General features: G+C 44.6%; 1 protein-coding gene across 2 annotated transcripts in view; it reads left to right on the plus strand.

Moving 5' to 3' along the window:
- Positions 1-24,759, plus strand: part of LOC138662044 (synaptotagmin-like protein 2) — a 184,540-nt gene that overhangs the window by 95,373 nt on the left and 64,408 nt on the right. For both annotated transcript variants that reach the window (XM_069747151.1, XM_069747150.1), the window contains exons 4-5: positions 19,206-19,293; positions 22,485-22,584. In XM_069747151.1, the coding sequence (XP_069603252.1) occupies positions 19,206-19,293; positions 22,485-22,584 (188 nt within the window). The remainder of the gene's footprint in view (positions 1-19,205; positions 19,294-22,484; positions 22,585-24,759) is intronic.

Below are 24,759 nucleotides of genomic sequence, written 5' to 3' on the forward strand. Positions count from 1 at the left end.
AGGGCAAAAGCAACCCACTGGCACGAGAACAGCAGGGCTTAGCCCTAGCACAAATCCCACAGGACTGCACAAAAGTACGTACATCCCGTGACAGAGATGGCCACCAGAAGGATCTAGCCACTAACTCTCTGGTACCAAAGATTCCAGGATGACCAGCCAACACCGAACAATGAAGTTCAGAGATAAGTTTATTAGTCCACCTATCAGGGACGAACAGTTTCTCTGCTGGACAACGATCAGGTTTATTCGCCTGAAATTTTTGCAGCACCCGCCGCAAATCAGGGGAGATGGCAGACACAATGACTCCTTCCTTGAGGATACCTGCTGGCTCAGATAAACCCGGAGAGTCGGGCACAAAACTCCTAGACAGAGCATCCGCCTTCACATTTTTAGAGCCCGGAAGGTACGAAATCACAAAGTCGAAGCGGGCAAAAAATAACGACCAACGGGCCTGTCTAGGATTCAAGCGCTTGGCAGACTCGAGATAAGTCAAGTTCTTATGATCAGTCAATACCACCACGCGATGCTTAGCTCCTTCAAGCCAATGACGCCACTCCTCGAATGCCCACTTCATGGCCAGCAACTCTCGATTGCCCACATCATAATTACGCTCAGCGGGCGAAAACTTCCTGGAAAAGAAAGCACATGGTTTCATCACTGAGCAATCAGAACCTCTCTGTGACAAAACCGCCCCTGCTCCAATCTCAGAAGCATCAACCTCGACCTGGAACGGAAGAGAAACATCTGGCTGACACAACACAGGGGCAGAACAAAAACGACGCTTCAACTCCTGAAAAGCTTCCACAGCAGCAGAAGACCAATTAACCAAATCAGCACCCTTCTTGGTCAAATCGGTCAATGGTTTGGCAATGCTAGCAAAATTACAGATGAAGCGACGATAAAAATTAGCAAAGCCCAGGAACTTTTGCAGACTTTTCAGAGATGTCGGCTGAATCCAATCCTGGATGGCTTGGACCTTAACTGGATCCATCTCGATAGTAGAAGGGGTAAAGATGAACCCCAAAAATGAAACTTTCTGCACACCGAAGAGACACTTTGATCCCTTCACAAACAAAGAGTTAGGACGCAGGACCTGAAAAACCATTCTGACCTGCTTCACATGAGACTCCCAATCATCTGAGAAGATCAAAATGTCATCCAAGTAAACACTCAGGAATTTATCCAGATACTCACGGAAGATGTCATGCATAAAAGACTGAAACACAGATGGAGCATTGGCAAGTCCGAACGGCATCACTAGATACTCAAAATGACCCTCGGGCGTATTGAATGCAGTTTTCCATTCATCTCCTTGCCTGATTCTCACCAGATTATACGCACCACGAAGATCTATCTTAGTGAACCAACTAGCCCCCTTAATCCGAGCAAACAAGTCAGATAACAATGGCAAGGGATACTGAAATTTAACAGTGATCTTATTAAGAAGGCGGTAATCAATACACGGTCTCAGCGAACCATCCTTCTTGGCTACAAAGAAGAACCCTGCTCCCAGTGGTGATGACGATGGGCGAATATGTCCCTTCTCCAGGGATTCCTTCACATAACTGCGCATAGCGGCGTGTTCGGGCACGGATAAATTAAATAATCGACCTTTAGGGAATTTACTACCAGGAATCAAATTGATAGCACAATCACAATCCCTATGCGGAGGTAGAGCATCGGACTTGGGCTCTTCAAATACATCCTGATAATCAGACAAGAACTCTGGGACCTCAGAAGGGGTGGATGACGAAATCGACAAAAATGGAACATCACCATGTACCCCCTGACAACCCCAGCTGGATACCGACATGGAATTCCAATCCAATACTGGATTATGGGTTTGTAGCCATGGCAACCCCAACACGACCACATCATGCAGATTATGCAACACCAGAAAGCGAATAACTTCCTGATGTGCAGGAGCCATGCACATGGTCAGCTGGGCCCAGTATTGAGGTTTATTCTTGGCCAAAGGTGTAGCATCAATTCCTCTCAATGGAATAGGACACCGCAAAGGCTCCAAGAAAAACCCACAACGTTTAGCATAATCCAAATCCATCAGATTCAGGGCAGCGCCCGAATCCACAAACGCCATGACAGAAAACGACGACAAAGAGCATATCAAGGTAATGGACAGAAGGAATTTGGACTGTACAGTACCAATGACGGCAGACCTAGCGGACCGCTTAGTGCGCTTAGGACAATCAGAAATAGCATGAGTGGAATCACCACAGTAGAAACACAGACCATTCAGACGTCTGTATTCCTGCCGTTCAACTCTAGTCATAGTCCTATCGCACTGCATAGGCTCAGGTTTAACCTCAGGCAGTACCGCCAAATGGTGCACAGATTTACGCTCGCGCAAGCGTCGACCGATCTGAATGGCCAAAGACAAAGACTCATTCAAACCAGCAGGCATAGGAAATCCCACCATGACATCCTTAAGAGCCTCAGAGAGACCCTTTCTGAACAAAGCTGCCAGCGCAGATTCATTCCACTGAGTGAGTACTGACCATTTCCTAAATTTCTGACAATATACTTCTATATCATCCTGACACTGGCACAAAGCCAGCAAATTTTTCTCAGCCTGATCCACTGAATTAGGCTCATCGTACAGCAATCCGAGCGCCAGGAAAAACGCATCGACACTACTCAATGCAGGGTCTCCTGGCGCAAGAGAAAATGCCCAGTCTTGAGGGTCGCCGCGCAAAAAAGAAATAATAATCAAAACCTGTTGAATCGGATTACCAGAAGAATGAGGTTTCAAGGCCAGAAATAGCTTACAATTATTTTTGAAACTTAGAAACTTAGTTCTATCTCCAAAAAACAAATCAGGAATAGGAATTCTTGGTTCTAACATAGATTTCTGATCAATAGTATCTTGAATTTTTTGTACATTTATAACGAGATTATCCATTGAAGAGCACAGACCCTGAATATCCATGTCCACACCTGTGTCCAGAATCACCCAAATGTCTAGGGGAAAAAAAAAAATGAACACAGAGCAGAAAAAAAAAAAAAAATGATGTCAGAACTTTTTCTTTCCCTCTATTGAGAATCATTAATGGTGGCTCCTTGTACTGTTATGTTTGCTAATGACAGGTGTTATGAAGGCAATCCAGAAACACAGTGTGCTTAGCGATCAGAGCGCACACAGTGATCTGACAAATACCCAAAAATACAAGAACGAGCTCTGAGACGTGGAAACTCTGTAGACTGCACACCTGATCCTATCCTAAACACAACTAAAAGCGGCTGTGGATTGCGCCTAACAACTACCTAGGCAACTCGGCACAGCCTAAGAAACTAGCTAGCCTGAAGATAGAAAAATAGGCCTGACTTGCCCCAGAGAAATTCCCCAAAGGAAAAGGCAGCCCCCCACATATAATGACTGTGAGTAAGATGAAAAGACAAAACGTAGGGATGAAATAGATTCAGCAAAGTGGGGCCCGATATTCTAGGACAGAGCGAGGACAGTAAAGCGAACTTTGCAGTCTACAAAAAACCCTAAAGCAAAACCACGCAAAGGGGGCAAAAAAAAACCACCGTGCCGAACTAACGGCACGGCGGTACACCCTTTGCGTCTCAGAGCTTCCAGCAAAACAAAAGACAAGCTGGACAGAAAAAAAGCAACAAAAAAGCAAAAAGCACTTAGCTATACAGAGCAGCAGGTCACAGGAACAATCAGGAGAAGCTCAGATCCAACACTGAAACATTGACAAGGAGCAAGGATAGCAGCATCAGGCGGAGTTAAGTAATGAAGCAGTTAACGAGCTCACCAGAACACCTGAGGGAGGAAGCTCAGAAGCTGCAGTACCACTTGTGACCACAGGAGTGAATTCAGCCACAGAATTCACAACAACTGGCCACATAATATATAACACAGCCCACGTAATATATAGCACAGCCCACATAGTATCTAACAGTGGCCACGTAGTATATAGCACGCAGTATAGGACACAGCCATGTAGTATATAACACTGCCCACGTAGTATATAGCAGCCATGTAGTATATAACGCAGCCCACGCAGTATATAACACTGGCCACGTAATATATAGCACAACCCACGCAGTATAGAACACAGCCCACATAGTATATAACACTGCCTATGTAGTATATATCAGCCACGCGGTATCTAACACAGCCCACGTAGTATTTAGCAGTGTGGGCACCATATCCCTGTTAAAAAAAAATAATTAAAATAAAAAATAGTTATATACTCACCTGCCGGGATCCAGCGTAGATTCAGCAAACCTCTGGCGATGCGCGCGGTTGCCGCCATCTTGCGTTCCCAGGATGCATTGCGAAATTACCCAGATCACTTAGCGGTCTCGCGAGACCGCTAACTCTTCTGGGTAATTTCGCAATGCATCTCTGGGCCCAGAAGCTGGCGGGAGCGCATCGTCGGAATACGGAAGGTGAGAATAGCAGGTTTTTTGTTTTTTTTTAAATTATTTTTAACATGAGATCTTTTTACTATAGTAAAAACTTGGTCACACAGGGTTAATAGCGGCGGTAACGGAGTGCGTTACCCGCGGCATAATGCGGTCCGTTAACGCTGGCATTAACCCTGTGTGAGCGGTGACTGGAGGGGAGTATGGAGCGGGCACTGACTGCGGGGAGTATGGAGCGGGCGCCGGGCACTGACTGCGGGCAGTATGGAGCGGGCGCCAGGCACTGACTGCAGGGGAGTAGGGAGGGACTAATCGGACTGTGGCCGTCGCTGATTGGTCGCGGCAGCCATGACAGGCAGCTGGCGAGACCAATCAGCGACTTGGATTCCATGACAGACAGAAGCCACAACCAATGAATATCTGTGACAGAAGGACAGACAGACAGAAAGACAGAAGTGACCCTTAGACAATTATATAGTAGATTGCTTTTTTAGTGGAGGAGACTTTCTATTTGAGATAGACTGGTCTGATCAAATGCTCCTCTATCAGCAGCCATTGTATGGACTGAAATTGTGAGGAATAATGTGGCCATCCCCTTTAATAGCAGGTACATTCTGAAGTACCTTTATCTAGGCCATATTAAGCCAAATTTAGCTATCATAAAAGTAGGCCTAGCGCTAGAACTCAGAAAAGCACTTATATTAATGAACAGCTATTAATATGGCAATTTTTTGTATTATTAGAAAATATTGACACATTCATGGGTTGAACATACACACTCTGTGCAAATGTTTTCTTATCAGTTGATGCCATGTTCCTGACAGCTATCGACAAGGGAACTCATTATCGGCTCCTTCCTATAATGGATAAGGATGCAAATGTCAGATGACGGCCGTCCCTTCTCTTAGTTCTACATTGCAGCTGCAAATGCAAAATTATGCTTTCCGTTCGCCCTTTTTTCCCCGGCTATACTTACTTTGCTGATATTGTACATACATGACACCTCTTTGCCTAATGAGGTTAGTTTCTGTGATATCCTTGGGGATATAGAATGGTATACCACCCAATACCTGGAATCCACTGGCGGACACAGAAAAGGGCCCCTGTGCAAGAACAATATATGGGCCCTTTGCAGCCCAAGAGCTCCTAAAAATGCTAAATTATACCTGCTTTGGAGGTTGAAATGGGCCCCTTACCCCTTGGGCCCCTGTGCGGCTGCACAGGTTGCACCAATGATCTGTGCGCCCCTGCTGGATTCTCTGTTGGTCTAGACTAGACGAAGTGGTAGATTTTGATCTCCATTAGTCATAAATATAATAATAATCTTTATTTATATAGAGCCAACATATTCTGCAGCGCTTTACAGTTTAACAGTTTCAAAGACAACAGTCATAAGTAACAATGTTAACAATACAATAATTAAAGCGAAATAAAACGACCCTGCACGTGAGAGCTTACAATCTACAAAGAGGTGGGGGAGATACAAAGCACAGGTGTGTATTTACAATGATGTATTTACTATGATGGTCCAGCCATCTTCAAGGGGTAGGGGATAGACACACACAAAAACATAACATGACTTTGATTACTGAATGTGATAGGCCGCTCTGAACAAATGTGTTTTGAGCGAGCGCCTAAAACTATGCAAATTGTGGATGGTCCTAATATCTTGGGGTAGAGCATTCCAGAGGATTGGCACAGCACGGGAGAAGTCTTGGAGTCGGGAGTGGGAGGTACGGATTAGTGCAGAGGTTAGTCGAAAGTCATTTGCAGAGTGCAGCGGTCGGCTAGGCCGATAGACCGAAATGAGGGAGGAGATGTATGGGGGTGCCGCACTGTGGAGAGCTTTGTGGGTGAGAACAAGTACTTTAAATTGTATCCTGTAATGAATGGGCAGCCAGTGTAACGACTGGCGAAGAGCGGATGCATCTGAGTAATGACTAGCTAGATGGACGACCCTGGCTGCTGCATTAAGGATAGACTGGAGAGGGGAAAGTCGAATAAGGGGGAGGCCAATTAGTAGAGCATTACAGTATTCCAGGCGGGAGTGGATCAGGGCGACAGTGAGGGTTTTTGTTGTTTCCATGGTGAGAAAAGGACGGATTCTAGAGATGTTCTTTAGGTGTAAGCGGCACGAGCGGGCAAGAGATTGTATATGGGAGGTGAAGGAGAGATTGGAGTCAAACATAACACCCAGACAGCGAGCCTGCTGCCGGGGTGTTATTATGGTGCCACCCATGGAGAGGGAAATGTCATATTTAGGGAGGTTAGTAGATGGCGGAAGCAAAAGAAGTTCAGTTTTGGAGAGGTTGAGTTTCAGATAGAGAGTGGACATGATGTTGGAGACTGCAGACAGACAGTCAGTGGCATTCTGTAGTACAGCAGGGGTAAGGTCAGGGAATGACGTGTATAGTTGTGTGTCATCGGCATAAAGATGGTACTGAAAGCCAAATTTGCTGATGGTCTGTCTAAGACTGCAAGAGTATAGAGATGAAGGGGAGATTGGAGACTGGTCTGTAGTTGTTTGTGCAGGATGGGTCGAGGGGGGTTTCTTTAGTAATGGAGTAATGATAGAGTGTCTGAAGGAGGAGGGGAAAATGCCAGAGGAGAGGGAGAGATTACAGATTGTAGTTAGGTGAGTTGTGACGACTGGAGGAGATGTGAGGGAATGGGGTCGGTAGTGCATGCAGTCGGACGAGAAGAAGAGAGGAGCTTGGAGACTTCTTCTTCTGTGATGGGATCGAATGTGGAGAGTGAGCCAGGGGAGATGCAGGGAGGGATGGGAGTCGCTGCGCTTGGTGTCTGGGAGCGGATTTCCTGACGGATATTGTCTATTTTCTCTATAAAGTGGGAGGCAAGGTCATCAGCACAAATGTCTGTGATAGGGGCTTGTGCTTTTGGCCTGAGGAGGGAGTGAAAGGTGTCAAAAAGTTTCATGGGGTTGTTGGATAGTGAGATCAGGGTGGTGAAGTAGGTCTGTTTGGCGAGGTGAAGGGCAGAATTATAGGTCCTTAACATAAATTTGAAATGTATGAAGTCTTCTGTTGTGCGTGTTTTCCTCCATAAGCGTTCAGCACTCCTAGAGCATCGCTGGAGAAATCGGGTTTGCGATGTGAGCCAGGGCTGTTTTACTCTGTGCTTGGAGGTTCTGAGGGTGAGGGGAGCTACTTGGTCCAGGATGCTTCTAAGAGTGTCATTGAAGTGATGTACAGCCAGATCAGGACAGGAAAAAGAAGAGATTGGGGACAATGATGAGTGTAGGGAGTCTGAAAGTGTATGAGGGTTAATGGCATGTAGATTTCTGACTGAATGGTAGGTAGGAGGGTGCTGGGGTGAGCGAGGATTTGAGAGTGTGAAAGAGAGAATGTTGTGGTCAGAGAGGGGAAGCGGTGAGTTATCTAGGTAGGAGATTGAGCAGAGCCGGGCGAAAACCAGGTCCAGGGTGTTACCGTCTTTGTGTGTTTCAGAGGTTGAGAGCTGTGAGAGGCCTAGAGAAGTGGTTAGTGATAGAAGCTGGCTTAGGTTAATTTTGTAATAATCCTTACGGTTTGGAGTAGTTTTGTGTGTAACGGTAGTAACAAAGACATATTAAAGCGGTTATCCTTGACTTCTGGATGTTTTGCTATGTGGCTAAGAATTTACCAGCAGGTAGTTGCTAATTACCTGCCTGTTATGCCCTGGGATGATCTCTCCTGGTCAGAGCAGTCACTGACAGCAATTTTACTGCTTCCTATAATGTCACGTTGACAGAGCAGCTTCTTCTCTTCCACTCTGCTCTGCTGACAGGTCACCATTGTCTGCTCCTCCCTGCTTAACTGTGGAGAGCCGGCTGTCAATCATCATGATGTCAGCAATGACACTCCATTGACAAAGCAAGGTGGAAGAAAAAGAACTGCTCTGTTCATGTGAAGTCAAAGGAAGCAGGAGAATGACCCGGGCAGAACTCATCCCCATAAGAAAAAAATGGAAAGTTCTGAATAACCCCTTTAAAGGGAATCTTGTTATGATCTGGTGGCCTTGGAGCAGCATGAGACGTACTCTGGAGAAGGTGGTCCCTGTACTGACTGCAAACCCTGAACCTAGCAGCGCAACTAAAAGTAGCCGTGGGGGGTACCTAACACTCCCTAGACCCCTCGGCACAGCCTAAGATCTAACTACCCCTAAAGACAGAAACAGGAACCCTATCTTGCCTCAGAGAAAATCCCCAAAGGATAGATAGCCCCCCACAAATATTGACTGTGAGAGGAGAGGGAAAAAACATACGCAGATATGAAATCAGATTTTAGCATAGGAGGCCATGCTAGCTAAAAAGAAAGAATAGAACAGAGTACTATGCGGTCAGTATAAAAACACTAGAAAATATCCACCGCAGAAAATACGGATCACCACATCTGACTAAAGACATGGGGGGTATATCTGCATCTCCAGAGAAATAGCTAGGCTGCAAAAAATCCTTCACAGACCAAGCTGGACAAGACAAAAACATGAAAATGCACAGAACTATAAGGTCCACTGCAGGTGGACAGCAAAAACAAAGCCAGGACTTATCTTTGTAGAAAAACACAGCAAACTGGAGAAACCAGCAGGGAAGTGAATCCTTCAAGAACAATGGACAACTGGCACTGACTAAAGGATCCTGCAAAGCTATATACCCCAGTCAGTCCTGCAATTAGTAGATACACATGTCCACTCCTGCAATCCAGGCACAACTGCATTACCCTCTACAACCACCGGAGGGAGCCCAAAAGCTGAATTCACAACAGTACCCCCCCCCTTGAGGAGGGGTCACCGAACCCTCACCAGAGCCCCCAGGCCGATCAGGATGAGCCCGATGAAAGGCACAAACCAAATCAACGGCATGGACATCAGAGGCAGAAACCCAAGAATTATCCTCCTGGCCATAACCCTTCCACTTGACAAGGTACTGAAGCTTCCGCCTCGAAAAACGAGAATCCAAAATCTTCTCAACAACATATTCCAACTCCCCATCGACCAATACAGGGGCCGGAGGATCAACAGAGGGAACAACGGGCTCCACATATTTCCGCAACAAAGAGTTATGGAAGACATTATGAATAGCAAACGAGGCCGGAAGCGCCAGGCGAAAGGACACCGAATTAATAATCTCAGAAATCCTATAAGGACCAATAAATCGAGGCTTAAACTTAGGGGAAGAAACCTTCATAGGAACATGACGGGAAGATAACCAAACCAAACCAGATCACCAACCCGAAGCCGGGAACCAACACACCGACGACGGTTAGCAAAACGCTGAGCCTCCTCCTGAGACAGCACCAAATTGTCCACCACATAAGCCCAAATCTGCTGCAACCTGTCGACCACAGAATCCACACCAGGAAGATCAGAAGGCTCAACCTGCCCAGAAGAAAAACGAGGATGAAAACCAAAATTACAAAAAAAAGGCGAAACCAAAGTAGCCGAACTAGCCCGATTATAAAGGGCAAACTCGGCCAATGGCAAAAAAAGCCACCCAATCATCCTGATCAGCAGACACAAAGCATCTCAAATAGGTCTCCATGGTCTGATTAGTTCGCTCAGTCTGGCCATTTGTCTGAGGATGAAATGCAGAGGAAAAAGACAAATCAATGCCCAGCTTGGCACAAAAGGCCCGCCAAAACCTAGAAACAAACTGGGAACCTCTGTCGGACACAATATTCTCCGGAATACCATGCAAACGTACCACATGCTGAAAAAACAACGGAACCAAATCAGAAGAAGGCAATTTAGGCAAAGGCACCAAATGAACCATCTTAGAAAATCGGTCACAGACAACCCAGATAACCGACATTCTTTGGGAAACAGGAAGATCGGAAATAAAATCCATAGAAATATGCGTCCAAGGTCTCTCAGGGACCGGCAATGGCAAAAGCAACCCACTAGCGCGGGAACAGCAAGGCTTAGCCCGCGCACAAATCCCACAGGACTGCACAAAAGAACGCACATCCCGCGACAAAGAAGGCCACCAAAAGGACCTACTAACCAAATCTCTGGTACCAAAAATCCCAGGATGGCCAGCCAACACAGAACAATGAACCTCAGACATCACTTTACTAGTCCATCTATCAGGAACAAACAGTTTCCCCACAGGACAGCGGTCAGGCTTATCAGCCTGAAATTCCTGAAGAACCCGTCGCAAATCAGGGGAGATGGCAGAATCACCCCTTCCTTCAAAATGCCGACCGGCTCAAGAACCCCAGGGAAATCAGGAAAAAAACTCCTAGAGAGGGCATCCGCCTTAACATTCTTAGTACCAGGAATGTACGAGACCATAAAATCAAAACGGGAGAAAAACAGGGACCATCGAGCCTGTCTAGGATTCAGCCGTTTGGCAGACTCGAGGTAAATCAGATTTTTATGATCGGTCAGGACCACAATACGGTGCTTGGCCCCCTCAAGCCAATGTCGCCACTCCTCAAATTCCCACTTCATAGCCAACAACTCCTGATTGCCGACATCATAATTGCGTTCCGCAGGCGAAAACTTCCGAGAAAAGAAGGCACACGGTTTCATCAAGGAACCATCAGAATTCCTCTGAGACAAAACGGCCCCTGCCCCAATCTCAGACGCGTCAACCTCAACCTGAAATGGAAGAGAAACATCTGGCTGACGCAACACAGGGGCAGAAGTAAATCGGCGTTTAAGCTCCTGAAAGGCAGAAACAGCCGAGGAGGACCAATTCGTCACATCAGCGCCTTTCTTGGTCAAATCGGTCAGAGGTTTAACCACACTGGAGAAGTTGGCAATGAAACGACAATAAAAATTAGCAAAGCCCAAGAATTTCTGAAGGCTCTTCACAGATGTGGGCTGAATCCAATCATGAATGGCCTGAACCTTAACCGGATCCATTTCTATAGATGAGGGAGAAAAAAAATGAAACCCAAAAAAAGAAACCTTCTGCACTCCAAAGAGGCACTTTGACCCCTTCACAAATAAAGCATTATTACGGAGGATCTGAAATACCATCCTGACCTGTTTCACATGAGACTCCCAATCATTGGAAAAAATCAAAATATCATCCAAATGTACAACCATGAATTTATCAAGATAACTCCGAAAGATATCATGCATGAAGGATTGGAACACACAAGGGGCATTAGAGAGTCCGAATGGCATCACAAGGTATTCAAAATGGCCTTCGGGCGTATTAAATGCAGTTTTCCATTCGTCACCCTGCTTGATACGAATAAGATTATATGCCCCTCGAAGGGCAATCTTAGTAAACCAGCTAGCCCCCTTAATCCTAGCAAACAAAGCAGTAAGCAAAGGCAAGGGGTATTGAAATTTGACCGTGATCTTATTCAAGAGGCAGTAATCAATACAGGGTCTCAAGGAGCCATCCTTCTTGGCAACAAAAAAGAACCCCGCTCCCAACGGTGAAGAAGATGGCCGAATATGCCCTTTCTCCAAAGACTCCTTAATATAGCTCCGCATGGCGGTATGTTCAGGCACAGACAGGTTGAAAAGTCGGCCCTTAGGGAACTTACAACCTGGAATCAAATCAATAGCACAATCACAGTCCCTATGCTGTGGAAGGGAACTGGATTTGGGCTCATCGAATACATCCTGGGAGTCAGACAAAAACTCAGGATTTTCAGAAGAGGGGGAAGAGGAGATTGACATCAAAGGAACCTGATCATGAACCCCCTGACAACCCCAACTAGTCACAGACATGGATTTCCAATCTAACACCGGATTATGTAGCTGCAACCATGGAAAACCCAGCACAATATCATCATGCAAATTATGCAACACCAGAAAACGACAATCTTCCTGATGGGCTGGCACCATGCGCATGGTCAGCTGTGTCAAAAACTGAGGTTTATTTTTAGCCAACGGTGTAGCATCAATGCCCCTCAAAGGAATAGAGTTCTGCAAAGGCTGCAAGGGAAAACCACAATGTCTGGCAAATTCTAAGTCCATTAAGTTCAGAACGGCGCCTGAATCCACAAATGCCATGACAGAAAATGATGATAATGAGCAGATCAAGGTTACAGATAACAGAAATTTAGGTTGTATAGTACTGATGGCAACAGAACTAGCGATTCTCTTAGTACGCTTAGGGCAATCAGAAATAACATGAGCAGAATCGCTGCAGTAAAAACACAACCTATTCTGACGCCTGAATGTTTGACGTTCAGCTCTAGACAAAATCCTATCACACTGCATAGGCTCAGGGCTCCGCTCAGAGGACAACGCCACAGTGTGCACAATTCTGCGCTCGCGCAAGCGCCGATCAATCTGAATGGCCAGAGACATAGAATCACTCAGACCAGCAGGCGTGGGGAACCCTACCATAACATCTTTAACGGATTCAGAAAGACCCTTTCTGAAAATTGCCGCCAAGGCATCCTCATTCCATTTAGTCAGTACAGACCATTTTCTAAATTTCTGGCAATACAATTCTGCCGCTTCTTGACCTTGACACAGGGCTAACAAGATTTTCTCAGCCTGATCCACAGAATTAGGCTCATCATACAACAACCCCAATGCCTGAAAGAACGAGTCAACATTAAGCAAAGCAGGATTGCCAGATTCCAGGGAAAATGCCCAATCCTGTGGGTCACCACGCAGCAGAGATATGATGATTTTAACCTGCTGAATAGGATCACCAGAAGACCGGGGTCTTAATGCAAAAAACAGTTTACAGTTATTTTTGAAACTCCAAAAATTTGGATCTGTTACCAAAGAATAAATCAGGAGTGGGAATCTTAGGTTCTAAGGCAGGAGTTTGAACAATGAAATCTGAAATACCCTGTACCCTAGCAGCAAGCTGATCCACCCGAGAAACTAACTCCTGAACATTCATGTTAATACTAGACTCCGTAGCCACCCAGAGGTAAAGAGGGAGGAACAGACCAAACAGGCTAAGGAAAAAAAATGGTTCAAAATCTTTCCACCCTTCTTCTGAGATGCAATTAACTCATTGTTGGCCAGTTGTACTGTTATGATCTGGTGGCCTTGGAGCAGCATGAGACGTACTCTGGAGAAGGTGGTCCCTGTACTGACTGCAAACCCTGAACCTAGCAGCGCAACTAAAAGTAGCCGTGGGGGGTACCTAACACTCCCTAGACCCCTTGGCACAGCCTAAGATCTAACTACCCCTAAAGACAGAAACAGGAAACCTATCTTGCCTCAGAGAAAATCCCCAAAGGATAGATAGCCCCCCACAAATATTGACTGTGAGAGGAGAGGGAAAAAACATACGCAGATATGAAATCAGATTTTAGCATAGGAGGCCATACTAGCTAAAAAGAAAGAATAGAACAGAGTAACATAGTAACATAGTTAGTAAGGCCGAAAAAAGACATTTGTCCATCCAGTTCAGCCTATATTCCATCATAATAAATCCCCAGATCTACGTCCTTCTACAGAACCTAATAATTGTATGATACAATATTGTTCTGCTCCAGGAAGACATCCAGGCCTCTCTTGAACCCCTCGACTGAGTTCGCCATCACCACCTCCTCAGGCAAGCAATTCCAGATTCTCACTGCCCTAACAGTAAAGAATCCTCTTCTATGTTGGTGGAAAAACCTTCTCTCCTCCAGACGCAAAGAATGCCCCCTTGTGCCCGTCACCTTCCTTGGTATAAACAGATCCTCAGCGAGATATTTGTATTGTCCCCTTATATACTTATACATGGTTATTAGATCGCCCCTCAGTCGTCTTTTTTCTAGACTAAATAATCCTAATTTCGCTAATCTATCTGGGTATTGTAGTTCTCCCATCCCCTTTATTAATTTTGTTGCCCTCCTTTGTACTCTCTCTAGTTCCATTATATCCTTCCTGAGCACCGGTGCCCAAAACTGGACACAGTACTCCATGTGCGGTCTAACTAGGGATTTGTACAGAGGCAGTATAATGCTCTCATCATGTGTATCCAGACCTCTTTTAATGCACCCCATGATCCTGTTTGCCTTGGCAGCTGCTGCCTGGCACTGGCTGCTCCAGGTAAGTTTATCATTAACTAGGATCCCCAAGTCCTTCTCCCTGTCAGATTTACCCAGTGGTTTCCCGTTCAGTGTGTAATGGTGATATTGATTCCCTCTTCCCATGTGTATAACCTTACATTTATCATTGTTAAACCTCATCTGCCACCTTTCAGCCCAAGTTTCCAACTTATCCAGATCCATCTGTAGCAGAATACTATCTTCTCTTGTATTAACTGCTTTACATAGTTTTGTATCATCTGCAAATATCGATATTTTACTGTGTAAACCTTCTACCAGATCATTAATGAATATGTTGAAGAGAACAGGTCCCAATACTGACCCCTGCGGTACCCCACTGGTCACAGCGACCCAGTTAGAGACTATACCATTTATAACCACCCTCTGCTTTCTATCACTAAGCCAGTTACTAACCCATTTACACACATTTTCCCCCAGACCAAGCATTCTCATTTTGTGTACCAACCTCTTGTGCGGCACGGTATCAAACGCTTTGGAAAAATCGAGATATACCACGTCCAATGACTCACCGTGGTCCAGTCTATAGCTTACCTCTTCATAAAAACTGATTAGATTGGTTTGACAGGAGCGATTTCTCATAAACCCATGCTGATATGGAGTTAAACAGTTATTCTCATTGAGATAATCCAGAATAACATCCCTCAGAAACCCTTCAAATATTTTACCAACAATAGAGGTTAGACTTACTGGCCTATAATTTCCAGGTTCCCTTTTAGAGCCCTTTTTGAATATTGGCACCACATTTGCTATGCGCCAGTCCTGCGGAACAGACCCTGTCGCTATAGAGTCACTAAAAATAAGAAATAGTGGTTTATCTATTACATTACTTAGTTCTCTTAGTACTCGTGGGTGTATGCCATCCGGACCCGGAGATTTATCTATTTTAATCTTATTTAGCTGGTTTCGCACCTCTTCTTGGGTTAGATTGGTGACTCTTAATATAGGGTTTTCATTGTTTCTTGGGATTTCACCTAGCATTTCATTTTCCACCGTGAATACCGTGGAGAAGAAGGTGTTTAATATGTTAGCTTTTTCCTCGTCATCTACAACCATTCTTTCCTCACTATTTTTTAAGGGGCCTACATTTTCAGTTTTTATTCTTTTACTATTGATATAGTTGAAGAACAGTTTGGGATTAGTTTTACTCTCCTTAGCAATGTGCTTCTCTGTTTCCTTTTTGGCAGCTTTAATTAGTTTTTTAGATAAAGTATTTTTCTCCCTATAGTTTTTTAGAGCTTCAATGGTGCCATCCTGCTTTAGTAGTGCAAATGCTTTCTTTTTACTGTTAATTGCCTGTCTTACTTCTTTGTTTAGCCACATTGGGTTTTTCCTATTTCTAGTCCTTTTATTCCCACAAGGTATAAACCGCTTACACTGCCTATTTAGGATGTTCTTAAACATTTCCCATTTATTATCTGTATTCTCATTTCTGAGGATATTGTCCCAGTCTACCAGATTAAGGGCATCTCTAAGCTGTTCAAACTTTGCCTTCCTAAAGTTCAATGTTTTTGTGACTCCCTGACAAGTCCCCCTAGTGAAAGACAGGTGAAACTGCACAATATTGTGGTCGCTATTTCCTAAATGCCCAACCACCTGCAGATTTGTTATTCTGTCAGGTCTATTAGATAGTATTAGGTCTAAAAGTGCTGCTCCTCTGGTTGGATTCTGCACCAATTGTGAAAGATAATTTTTCTTGGTTATTAGCAGAAACCTGTTGCCTTTATGGGTTTCACAGGTTTCTGTTTCCCAGTTAATATCCGGGTAGTTAAAGTCCCCCATAACCAGGACCTCATTATGGGTTGCAGCTTCATCTATCTGCTTTAGAAGTAGACTTTCCATGCTTTCTGTTATATTTGGGGGTTTGTAACAGACCCCAATGAGAATTTTGTTACCATTTTTCCCTCCATGAATTTCAACCCATATGGACTCGACATCCTCATTCCCTTCGCTAATATCCTCCCTTAAAGTGGACTTTAGACAAGACTTTACATAGAGACAAACCCCTCCTCCTCTCCGATTTTTACGATCCTTTCTAAACAGACTGTAACCCTGTAAGTTAACTGCCCAGTCATAGCTTTCATCTAACCATGTCTCGGTTATTCCCACTATGTCAAAGTTACCTGTAGATATTTCTGCTTCTGCTTCTTCCATCTTGTTTGTCAGGCTTCTGGCGTTTGCGAGCATGCAGTTTAGAGGATTTTGTTTTGTTCCAATCTCCTCACTGTGAATTGTTTTAGAAATGTTCTTACCTCCCTTCTGAGTATGTTTTCCTGGGTCGTCTTTGTTCGAGTCTAATGTTTTTCTTCCCGTCCCCTCTTCTTCTAGTTTAACGCCCTCCTGATGAGTGTAGCGAGTCTTCTGGCGAATGTGTGTTTCCCAGGTTTGTTGAGGTGTAGTCCGTCTCTGGCGAGGAGTCCATCATACCAGTAATTCACACCGTGGTCCAGGAATCCAAATCCTTGTTGTCTGCACCATCGTCTTAGCCAGTTGTTTGCATCAAGGATCCTGTTCCATCTCCTGGTGCCATGCCCATCTACTGGAAGGATAGAAGAAAAAACTACCTGTGCATCCAGTTCCTTTACTTTCTTCCCCAACTCTTCAAAGTCCTTGCAGATTGTCGGTAGGTCCTTCCTTGCCGTGTCATTGGTGCCAACATGTATCAGAAGAAATGGGTGGACGTCCTTGGAGCTGAAGAGCTTTGGTATCCTATCGGTCACATCCTTGATCATCGCACCTGGAAGGCAGCATACTTCTCTTGCAGTTATGTCCGGTCTGCAGATGGCTGCTTCTGTGCCTCTCAGTAGTGAGTCTCCCACCACCACCACTCTTCGTTGCTTCTTGGCTGTACTTTTTGCTGTCACTTGTTGCTGTGTGCCCTTTTCTTTTTTGCTTGCTGGTATTGCTTCATTCTTAGGTGTGCCATCTTCATCCTCTACAAAGATTTGATATCGGTTCTTCAGTTGTGTGGTTGGTGATTTCTCCATGGTCTTCTTGCTTCTTTTGGTCACATGCTTCCACTCATCTGCTTTTGGAGGTTCTCTGACACTTTTTGCACCTTCTGTGACCAGTAGAGATGCTTCTGTTCTGTCTAGAAAGTCTTCATTCTCTTTGATGAGTTTCAAAGTTGCTATTCTTTCTTCCAGACCCCGCACCTTTTCTTCTAAAAGGGCCACTAGTCTACACTTCTGACAGGTGAAATTGGATTCTTCTTCTGGTCGATCTGTGAACATGTAGCACATGCTGCAGCTCACCATGTAGGTTGTCACATCTGCCATGTTGCTCCTAGATCCTGCTGACTTGCTGTGTGTTTTCCTTCTTGTGTAATCTACTCAGCCAAGCTCTCTTGCAATAATGTCCTACAGGCAAAAATTCGCGCGCCGTAAGTTGCGCGGTTTGGTGATGCTTTCGAAGCAGCTGGTCCCGGCTGTACCCAACGATCTTCTAGCTGAGGGAGACTTCGCTTCTCCCAGAAGGCACCTGGAATATGCAAATTAGCCTCCTGAAGCTTGAATCCCTGGTTTGGTGATGCTTTCGAAGCAGCTGGTCCCGGCTGTACCCAACGATCTTCTAGCTTAGGGAGACTTCGCTTCTCCCAGAAGGCACCTGGAATATGCAAATTAGCCTCCTGAAGCTTGAATCCCTGGTAGTACTATGCGGTCAGTATAAAAACACTAGAAAATATCCACCGCAGAAAATACGGATCACCACATCTGACTAAAGACATGGGGGGTATATCTGCATCTCCAGAGAAATAGCTAGGCTGCAAAAAATCCTTCACAGACCAAGCTGGACAAGACAAAAACATGAAAATGCACAGAACTATAAGGTCCACTGCAGGTGGACAGCAAAAACAAAGCCAGGACTTATCTTTGTAGAATAACACAGCAAACTGGAGAGACCAGCAGTGAAGTGAATCCTTCAAGAACAATGGACAACTGGCACTGACTAAAGGATCCTGCAAAGCTATATACCCCAGTCAGTCCTGCAATTAGTAGATACACATGTCCACTCCTGCAATCCAGGCACAACTGCATTACCCTCTACAACCACCGGAGGGAGCCCAAAAGCTGAATTCACAACAGAATCTGTCATTAAGTTTTTGCTATATAATGTAAGAGCAACATAATGTAGGAATGGAGACCCTGATTTCAGGAATGTCAATTAACTAGGCTGTGTCTTGCTGTTTCAATGCAATCAGTGTTTTATCAGCATCGGATTATCACTACAGGACAACTGACCTCGTGCCTCCTAGTCCAACCTCAACCCCAGCACCGTGTCACTATACTATGTACACAGATAGCTGTGTGCGGGTTATACACAGCTCAAAAAACTGAGCTCTGCTGGATCTGTAGCAGAGGAAACTGATTTTAAGTGACACATCACTGGAATCAGGGTCTCTGTCCCTACATCATGCTGCTGACAGATTCCCTTTAGCTTTCTCAACGGTTTAATTTCCAAGTAGAAGAACTCAACCGCGCAAATGTTACTTTGTACAGATACAATGGCTTGTCAAGTTGTAATACAATCTAGCACCTTCTAGGAGGGATTTGAAAGGCTCAGAAAGTAAAGATCACATTTCAGAGATTCAGTCCTCCATCCATAGTTATATTCATTCTTGTCTTTTCCTCAGTTTGCAATGCTTAAATGTTTCCAGGTAATATAATGGGCACATCTAATGCTGATTCATTCTAATCTTCACAATTGATAAACTTGAGCACCTCAGAGTAGATAGAAAAAAAGTATCATCTGCTTTGATTTGTACATTAATTGTATTACAATTAAATCATGTAATCCATATTTTAACTTCACAATTAGGTGTAAAGAATGGAAAAGGGGAGAATTTAAAAGAAGGGATATGGAATCTATCCACACGTGCGGAGTATGACTCTGAGGGACCACAAAGGTAATTTCACATGAAGATACAAAAATTAACAAAGCCTAGTACAGTAGCTCTTAAACATTCTAGGACAAAACTACTTTGATATAATAGGTTTCCTCAGCAACTTTAACAGACTAACAGATTATATTGGGAATTACGGCTCTATTATAGGAGAACTAAAGGTGGCACCAGCCATAGACATTAGATAGCAGCAGGATGAAAATGTCAAATATGGCCATCTTTTTTTCTTTTTACGAATTGAAGGGGTTGGGCTGCATATGATTCGAGTTAGAGCTGCAGATGCGTGAGGTTAGAGCTGCAGATGAGAAAGGCTATAGCTGCAGATGCGTGAGGTTAGAGCTGCAGATGCGTGAGGTTAGAGCTGCAGATGCTTGAGGTTAGAGCTGCAGATGCGTAAGGCTGTAGCTGCAGAAGAGTAAGGCTAGAGCCCCAGATGATTCACTTTAGAGCTGCAGATGAGAACGGCTATAGCTGCAGATGCGTGAGGTTAGAGCTGCAGATGCGTGAGGTTAGAGCTGCAGATGAGAAAGGCTATAGCTGCAGAAGAGTAAGGCTAGAGCTCCAGATGATTCACTTTAGAGCTGCAGATGAGTAAGGTTAGAGGTGCAGAAAAGTAAGGCTACAGCCACAGATGCGTGAGCTAGAGTTGATTCGCATTAGAGCTGCAGATGAGTAAGGCTAGAGCCGCAGATGATCTGAGTTAGAGCTGCAGATGTTTTGACAGTGGAAACCTTGCTAGCTAGACATTTCACCTGCACATAAATGGCTGTTCATGTAGTACATGGACAGGGAAATACAGTGTATGATATTCTCTCATGTCTTCATGGAACTCTGTACTTCATCCAAGGGGATAGATGCCATGGAGTTGCTTTGAGACCTGTGGCTCTCCATAGTTAACCTACGTTACCATCCAGAGATCAGAGCGCTAGCCACCTCTCTATACTACAGAGCACCGTACTTTTCTATCACAGGAACTCAGGGGATGACAGAATAGGGAAGAGACCTTCTTTTTTTCTGTAAACTTCTCAATTCATGCAGATAATAATAATCTTATATAGTGCTAACCTATTCCGCAGCGCTTTTACAGTTTTGCACATATCATCGCTGTCCCCAATGGGGCTCACAATCTTAATTCCCTATCAGTATGTCTTTGGAATGTGGGAGGAAACCGGAGAAACCGGAGGAAACCCATGCAAAAACGGGGAAAACATACAACTCCTTGCAGATTTTGTCCAAGGTGGGATTAGAACCCAGGACTCCAGTGCTGCAAGGCTGCAGTGCTATCCACTGAGCCACCGTGCTGCCCCAGATACCAGTGGGAATACAAATGCAATGATACTAATATAGTCAAGGGGGGTGGTAAGTTTGTTAATGAACACATCATAGGGGAGATTGTTATTATATTGCATTCCATGAATAACCTTGCAGAGTGAAACCTGCTATGTATAATTTGCCACTTCTATACAGTTGGTACGGAAAGTATTCAGACCCCTTTACATTTTTCACACTTTGTTTCATTGCAGCCATTTGGTAAATTCAAAAAAGTTCATTTTTTCACATTAATGTACACTCTGCACCCCATCTTGACTGAAAAAAACCCAGAAATGTAGACATTTATGCAAATTTATTAAAAAAGAAAAACTGAAATCACATGGTCATACGAAATCAGACCCTTTGCTCAGACACTCCTATTTAAGTCACATGCTGTCCATTTCCTTGTGATCCTGCTTGAGATAGCTCTACTCCTTCATTGGAGTCCAGTTGTGTTTAATTAAACTGATAGGACTTGATTTGGAAAGGCACACATCTGTCTATATAAGACCTCACAGCTCACAGTGCATGTCAGACCAAATGAGAATCATGAGGTCAAAGGATCTAGGCCAAGGAGCTCAGAGACAGAATTGTGGTAAGGCACAGATCTGGCCAAGGTTATAACAGAATTTCTGCAGTATTCAAGGTTACTAAGAGCACAGTGGCCTCCATAATCCTTAAATGGAAGAAGTTTTGGACCACCAGAAGTCTTCCTCGACCTGGCCGTCCAGCCAAACTGAGCAATCGTGGGAGAAGAGCCTTGTTGAGAGAGGTGAAGAAGAACCCCAAGATCACTGTGGCTGAGCTCCAGAGATGCAGTAGGGAGATGGGAGAAAGTTCTACAAAGTCAACTATCACTGCAGCCCTCACTAGTCGGGCCTTTATGGCAGAGTGGCCTGACGGAAGCCTCTCCTCCGTGCAAGACATATGAAAGTCTGCATAGAGTTTGCTAAAAAAAAAAAACACATGAAGGACTCTCAGACTAGGAGAAATAAGATTCTCTTGTCTGATGAGATAAAGATAGACCTTTTTGGTAATAATTCTAAGCAGTATGTGTGGAGAAAACCAGGCACTGCTCATCACCTGCCCAATACAATCCCAATAGTGAAACATGGTGGTGGCAGCATCATGCTATGGGGGTGTTTTTCAGCTGCAGGGACAGGACAACTGGTTGTCATTGAAGGAAACATGAATGTGGCCAAGTACAGAGATATCCTGCATGAAAGCCTCTTCCACAGTGCACTGGACCTCAGACTTGGCTGTAGGTTCACCTTCCAACAAGACAATGACCCTAAGCACACAGCTAAAATAACAAAGAAGTGGCTTCAGAACAACCCTGTGACCATTCTTGACTGGCCCAGCCAGAGCCATGACCTAAACTCAATTGAGCATCTCTGGAAAGACCTGAAAATGGCTGTCCACCAACGTTCACCATCCAACTTGACGGAACTGGAGAGGATCTGCAAAGAAGAATGGCAGAGGATCCCCAAATCCAGGTGTGAAAAACTTTTTGCATCATTCCCAAGAAGACTCATGGCTGTACTAGCTCAAAAAGGTGCTTCTACTCAATACTTAGCAAAGGGTCTGAATACTTATAACTATGTGATATTTCAGTTTTTCTTTTTTAATAAATGTGCAAAAAATTCTACATTTGCTCTTTTCAATCAAGATGAGGTGCAGAGTGTACATTAATGAGAAAAAAAGGAGCTTTTTTGAATTTACCAAATGGCTGCAATGAAACAGAGTGAAAAATGTAAAGGGGTCTGAATACTTTCCATATGCACTGTGCATATATAAATATGCCTTAACTTCTCACAAATTGTGGTCTGTTGTAGCCAAGGATTAGGAATTGTTAAGCCTCTATCATACTTTTTCACTTTCAGTACCATTGGTGGTAATTCTGATGGGACTGCTGGCGTGCCTCAGCTCAGGATAGACTCCTCCTCAGAACCTGAATCATCCTCTCCTTATGTGCCACAAAAGGCAAGTAACTATGGGATAAATGTGTTTGAATGTGTTGCTTATTTTGCTTGGATGGTATAATCAATAGGGACCAATGTCGGCACCATTCTGAAGGCAAACTGTGACTAGTTATGTGTAAAACACTTGGGTATAAAATGCTGTTTACCTTGATGGGATCTTGGGGCAGAACTGCAATCTCTACTCTTTATCACAAGATCATTCATAGATGTACACTGCTCAAAAAAATAAAGGGAACACTAAAATCCCACATCCTAGATATCCTTCAATGAAATATTCCAGTTGTAAATCTTTATTTATTACATAGTGGAATGTGTTGAGAACAAGAAAACCTAAAAATGATCAACGTAAATCACAACTAATATCCCACAGAGGTATGGAGTTGGAATGATGCTCAAAATCAAAATGGAAAATTAAGTTACAGGCTTATCCAACTTCAGTGGAAATGCCTCAAGACAAGGAAATGATGCTCAGTAGTGTGCGTGGCCTCCACGTGCCTGTATGATCTCCCTACAACGCCTGGGCATGCTCCTGATGACACGGCGGATGGTCTCCTGAGGGATCTCCTCCCAGACCTGGACTAAAGCATCCGCCAACTCCTGGACTGGTCTGTGGTGCATGTCTGTTGGTGGATGGTGCGAGACATGATGTCCCAGATGTGTTCAATCGGATTCAGATCTGGGGAACGGGCGGGCCAGTCCATAGCTTCAATGCCTTCATCTTGCAGCAACTGTTGACACACTCCAGCCACATGAGGGCTGGCATTGTCCTGCATAAGGAGGAACCTAGGGCCAACCGCATCAGCTTATAGTCTCACAAGGGGTCTGAGGATCTCATCTCGGTACCTAATGGCAGTCAGGCTATACCTCTGGAGAGCACATGGAGGGCTGTGCGACCCTCCAAAGAAATGCCACCCCACACCATTACTGACCCACTGCCAAACCGGTCATGCTGAAGGATGTTGCAGGCAGCAGATCTCTTTCCATGGCGTCTCCAGACTCTGTCACTTCTGTCACATGTGATCAGTGTGAACCTGCTTTCATCTGTGAAGAACACAGGGCGCCAGTGGCGAATTTTCCAATCCTGGTGTTCTGTGGCAAATGCCAAGCATCCTGCACGGTGTTGGGCTGTGAGCACACCCCCCATCTGTGGACATCGGCCACTCAGACCATCCTCATGGTGTTGGTTTCTAACCGTTTGTGCAGACATGCACATTTGTGGCCTGCTGGAGGTCATTTTGCAGGGCTCTGGCAGTGCTCCTCCTGTTCCTCTTTGCACAGAGGCTGAGGTAGCAGTCCTGCTGCTGGGTTGTTGCCCTCTTATGGTCCCCTCCACGTCTCCTGGTGTACTGGCCTGTCTCCTGCTAGCGTCTCCAGCCTCTGGACACTACGCTGACAGACACAGCAAACCTTCTTGCCACAGCTTGCATTGATGTGCCATCCTGGATGAGTTGCACTACCTGAGCTACTTGTGTGGGTTGTAGAATCCGTCTCATGCTACCACGAGTGTGAAAGCACAACCAACATTTAAAAGTGACCAAAACATCAGCCAGAAAGCATTGGACTGAGATGTGGTCTGTGGTCCCCACCTGCAGAACCACTCCTTTATTGAGTGTGTCTTGATAATTGCCAATAATTTCCATCTGTTGTCTATTCCATTTGCACAACAGCATGTGAAATTGATTCAGTGTTGCTTCCTAAGTGGACAGTTTGATTTCACAGAAGTTTGATTTACTTGGAGTTATATTCTGTTTAAGTGTTCCCTTTATTTTATTGAGCAGTGTATCTTGCATATTATCGAAAAATGTAGAAAAGAAAAAAGTAAAATAGATCTCATCTAAAACAGTAATTACATTTAGGGCGATCATCCTTTTCCTTAATCCTGTCTTGACCCGTATACTAGTCCAACAGGTAAAAAATTATATTACATTTGTGTTCCAGGAAGCATCAATTTTTACTTTGTGTTTTTTTTGTTCCCTCTAGTACTAGTGCATATGAAAAAAAAAAAAATAAATTAAAGAATGTGCTATTTAATAGTAGGTATTTAAAAGAGGTATTGCAGAGTTCGGCTGGCATGCCGCGGTACTGCCGCATTGCCCACCTACAGCCACCAATGAGTGAGCCATTACCCGCCAAATCCTGCGCTCATTCACCCCTGCAGGTGGGCTTCACTGTGCAA

Source organism: Ranitomeya imitator, chromosome 2 (assembly GCF_032444005.1).
Source record: "Ranitomeya imitator isolate aRanImi1 chromosome 2, aRanImi1.pri, whole genome shotgun sequence".
NCBI classification, from domain to species: Eukaryota; Metazoa; Chordata; class Amphibia; order Anura; family Dendrobatidae; genus Ranitomeya; species Ranitomeya imitator.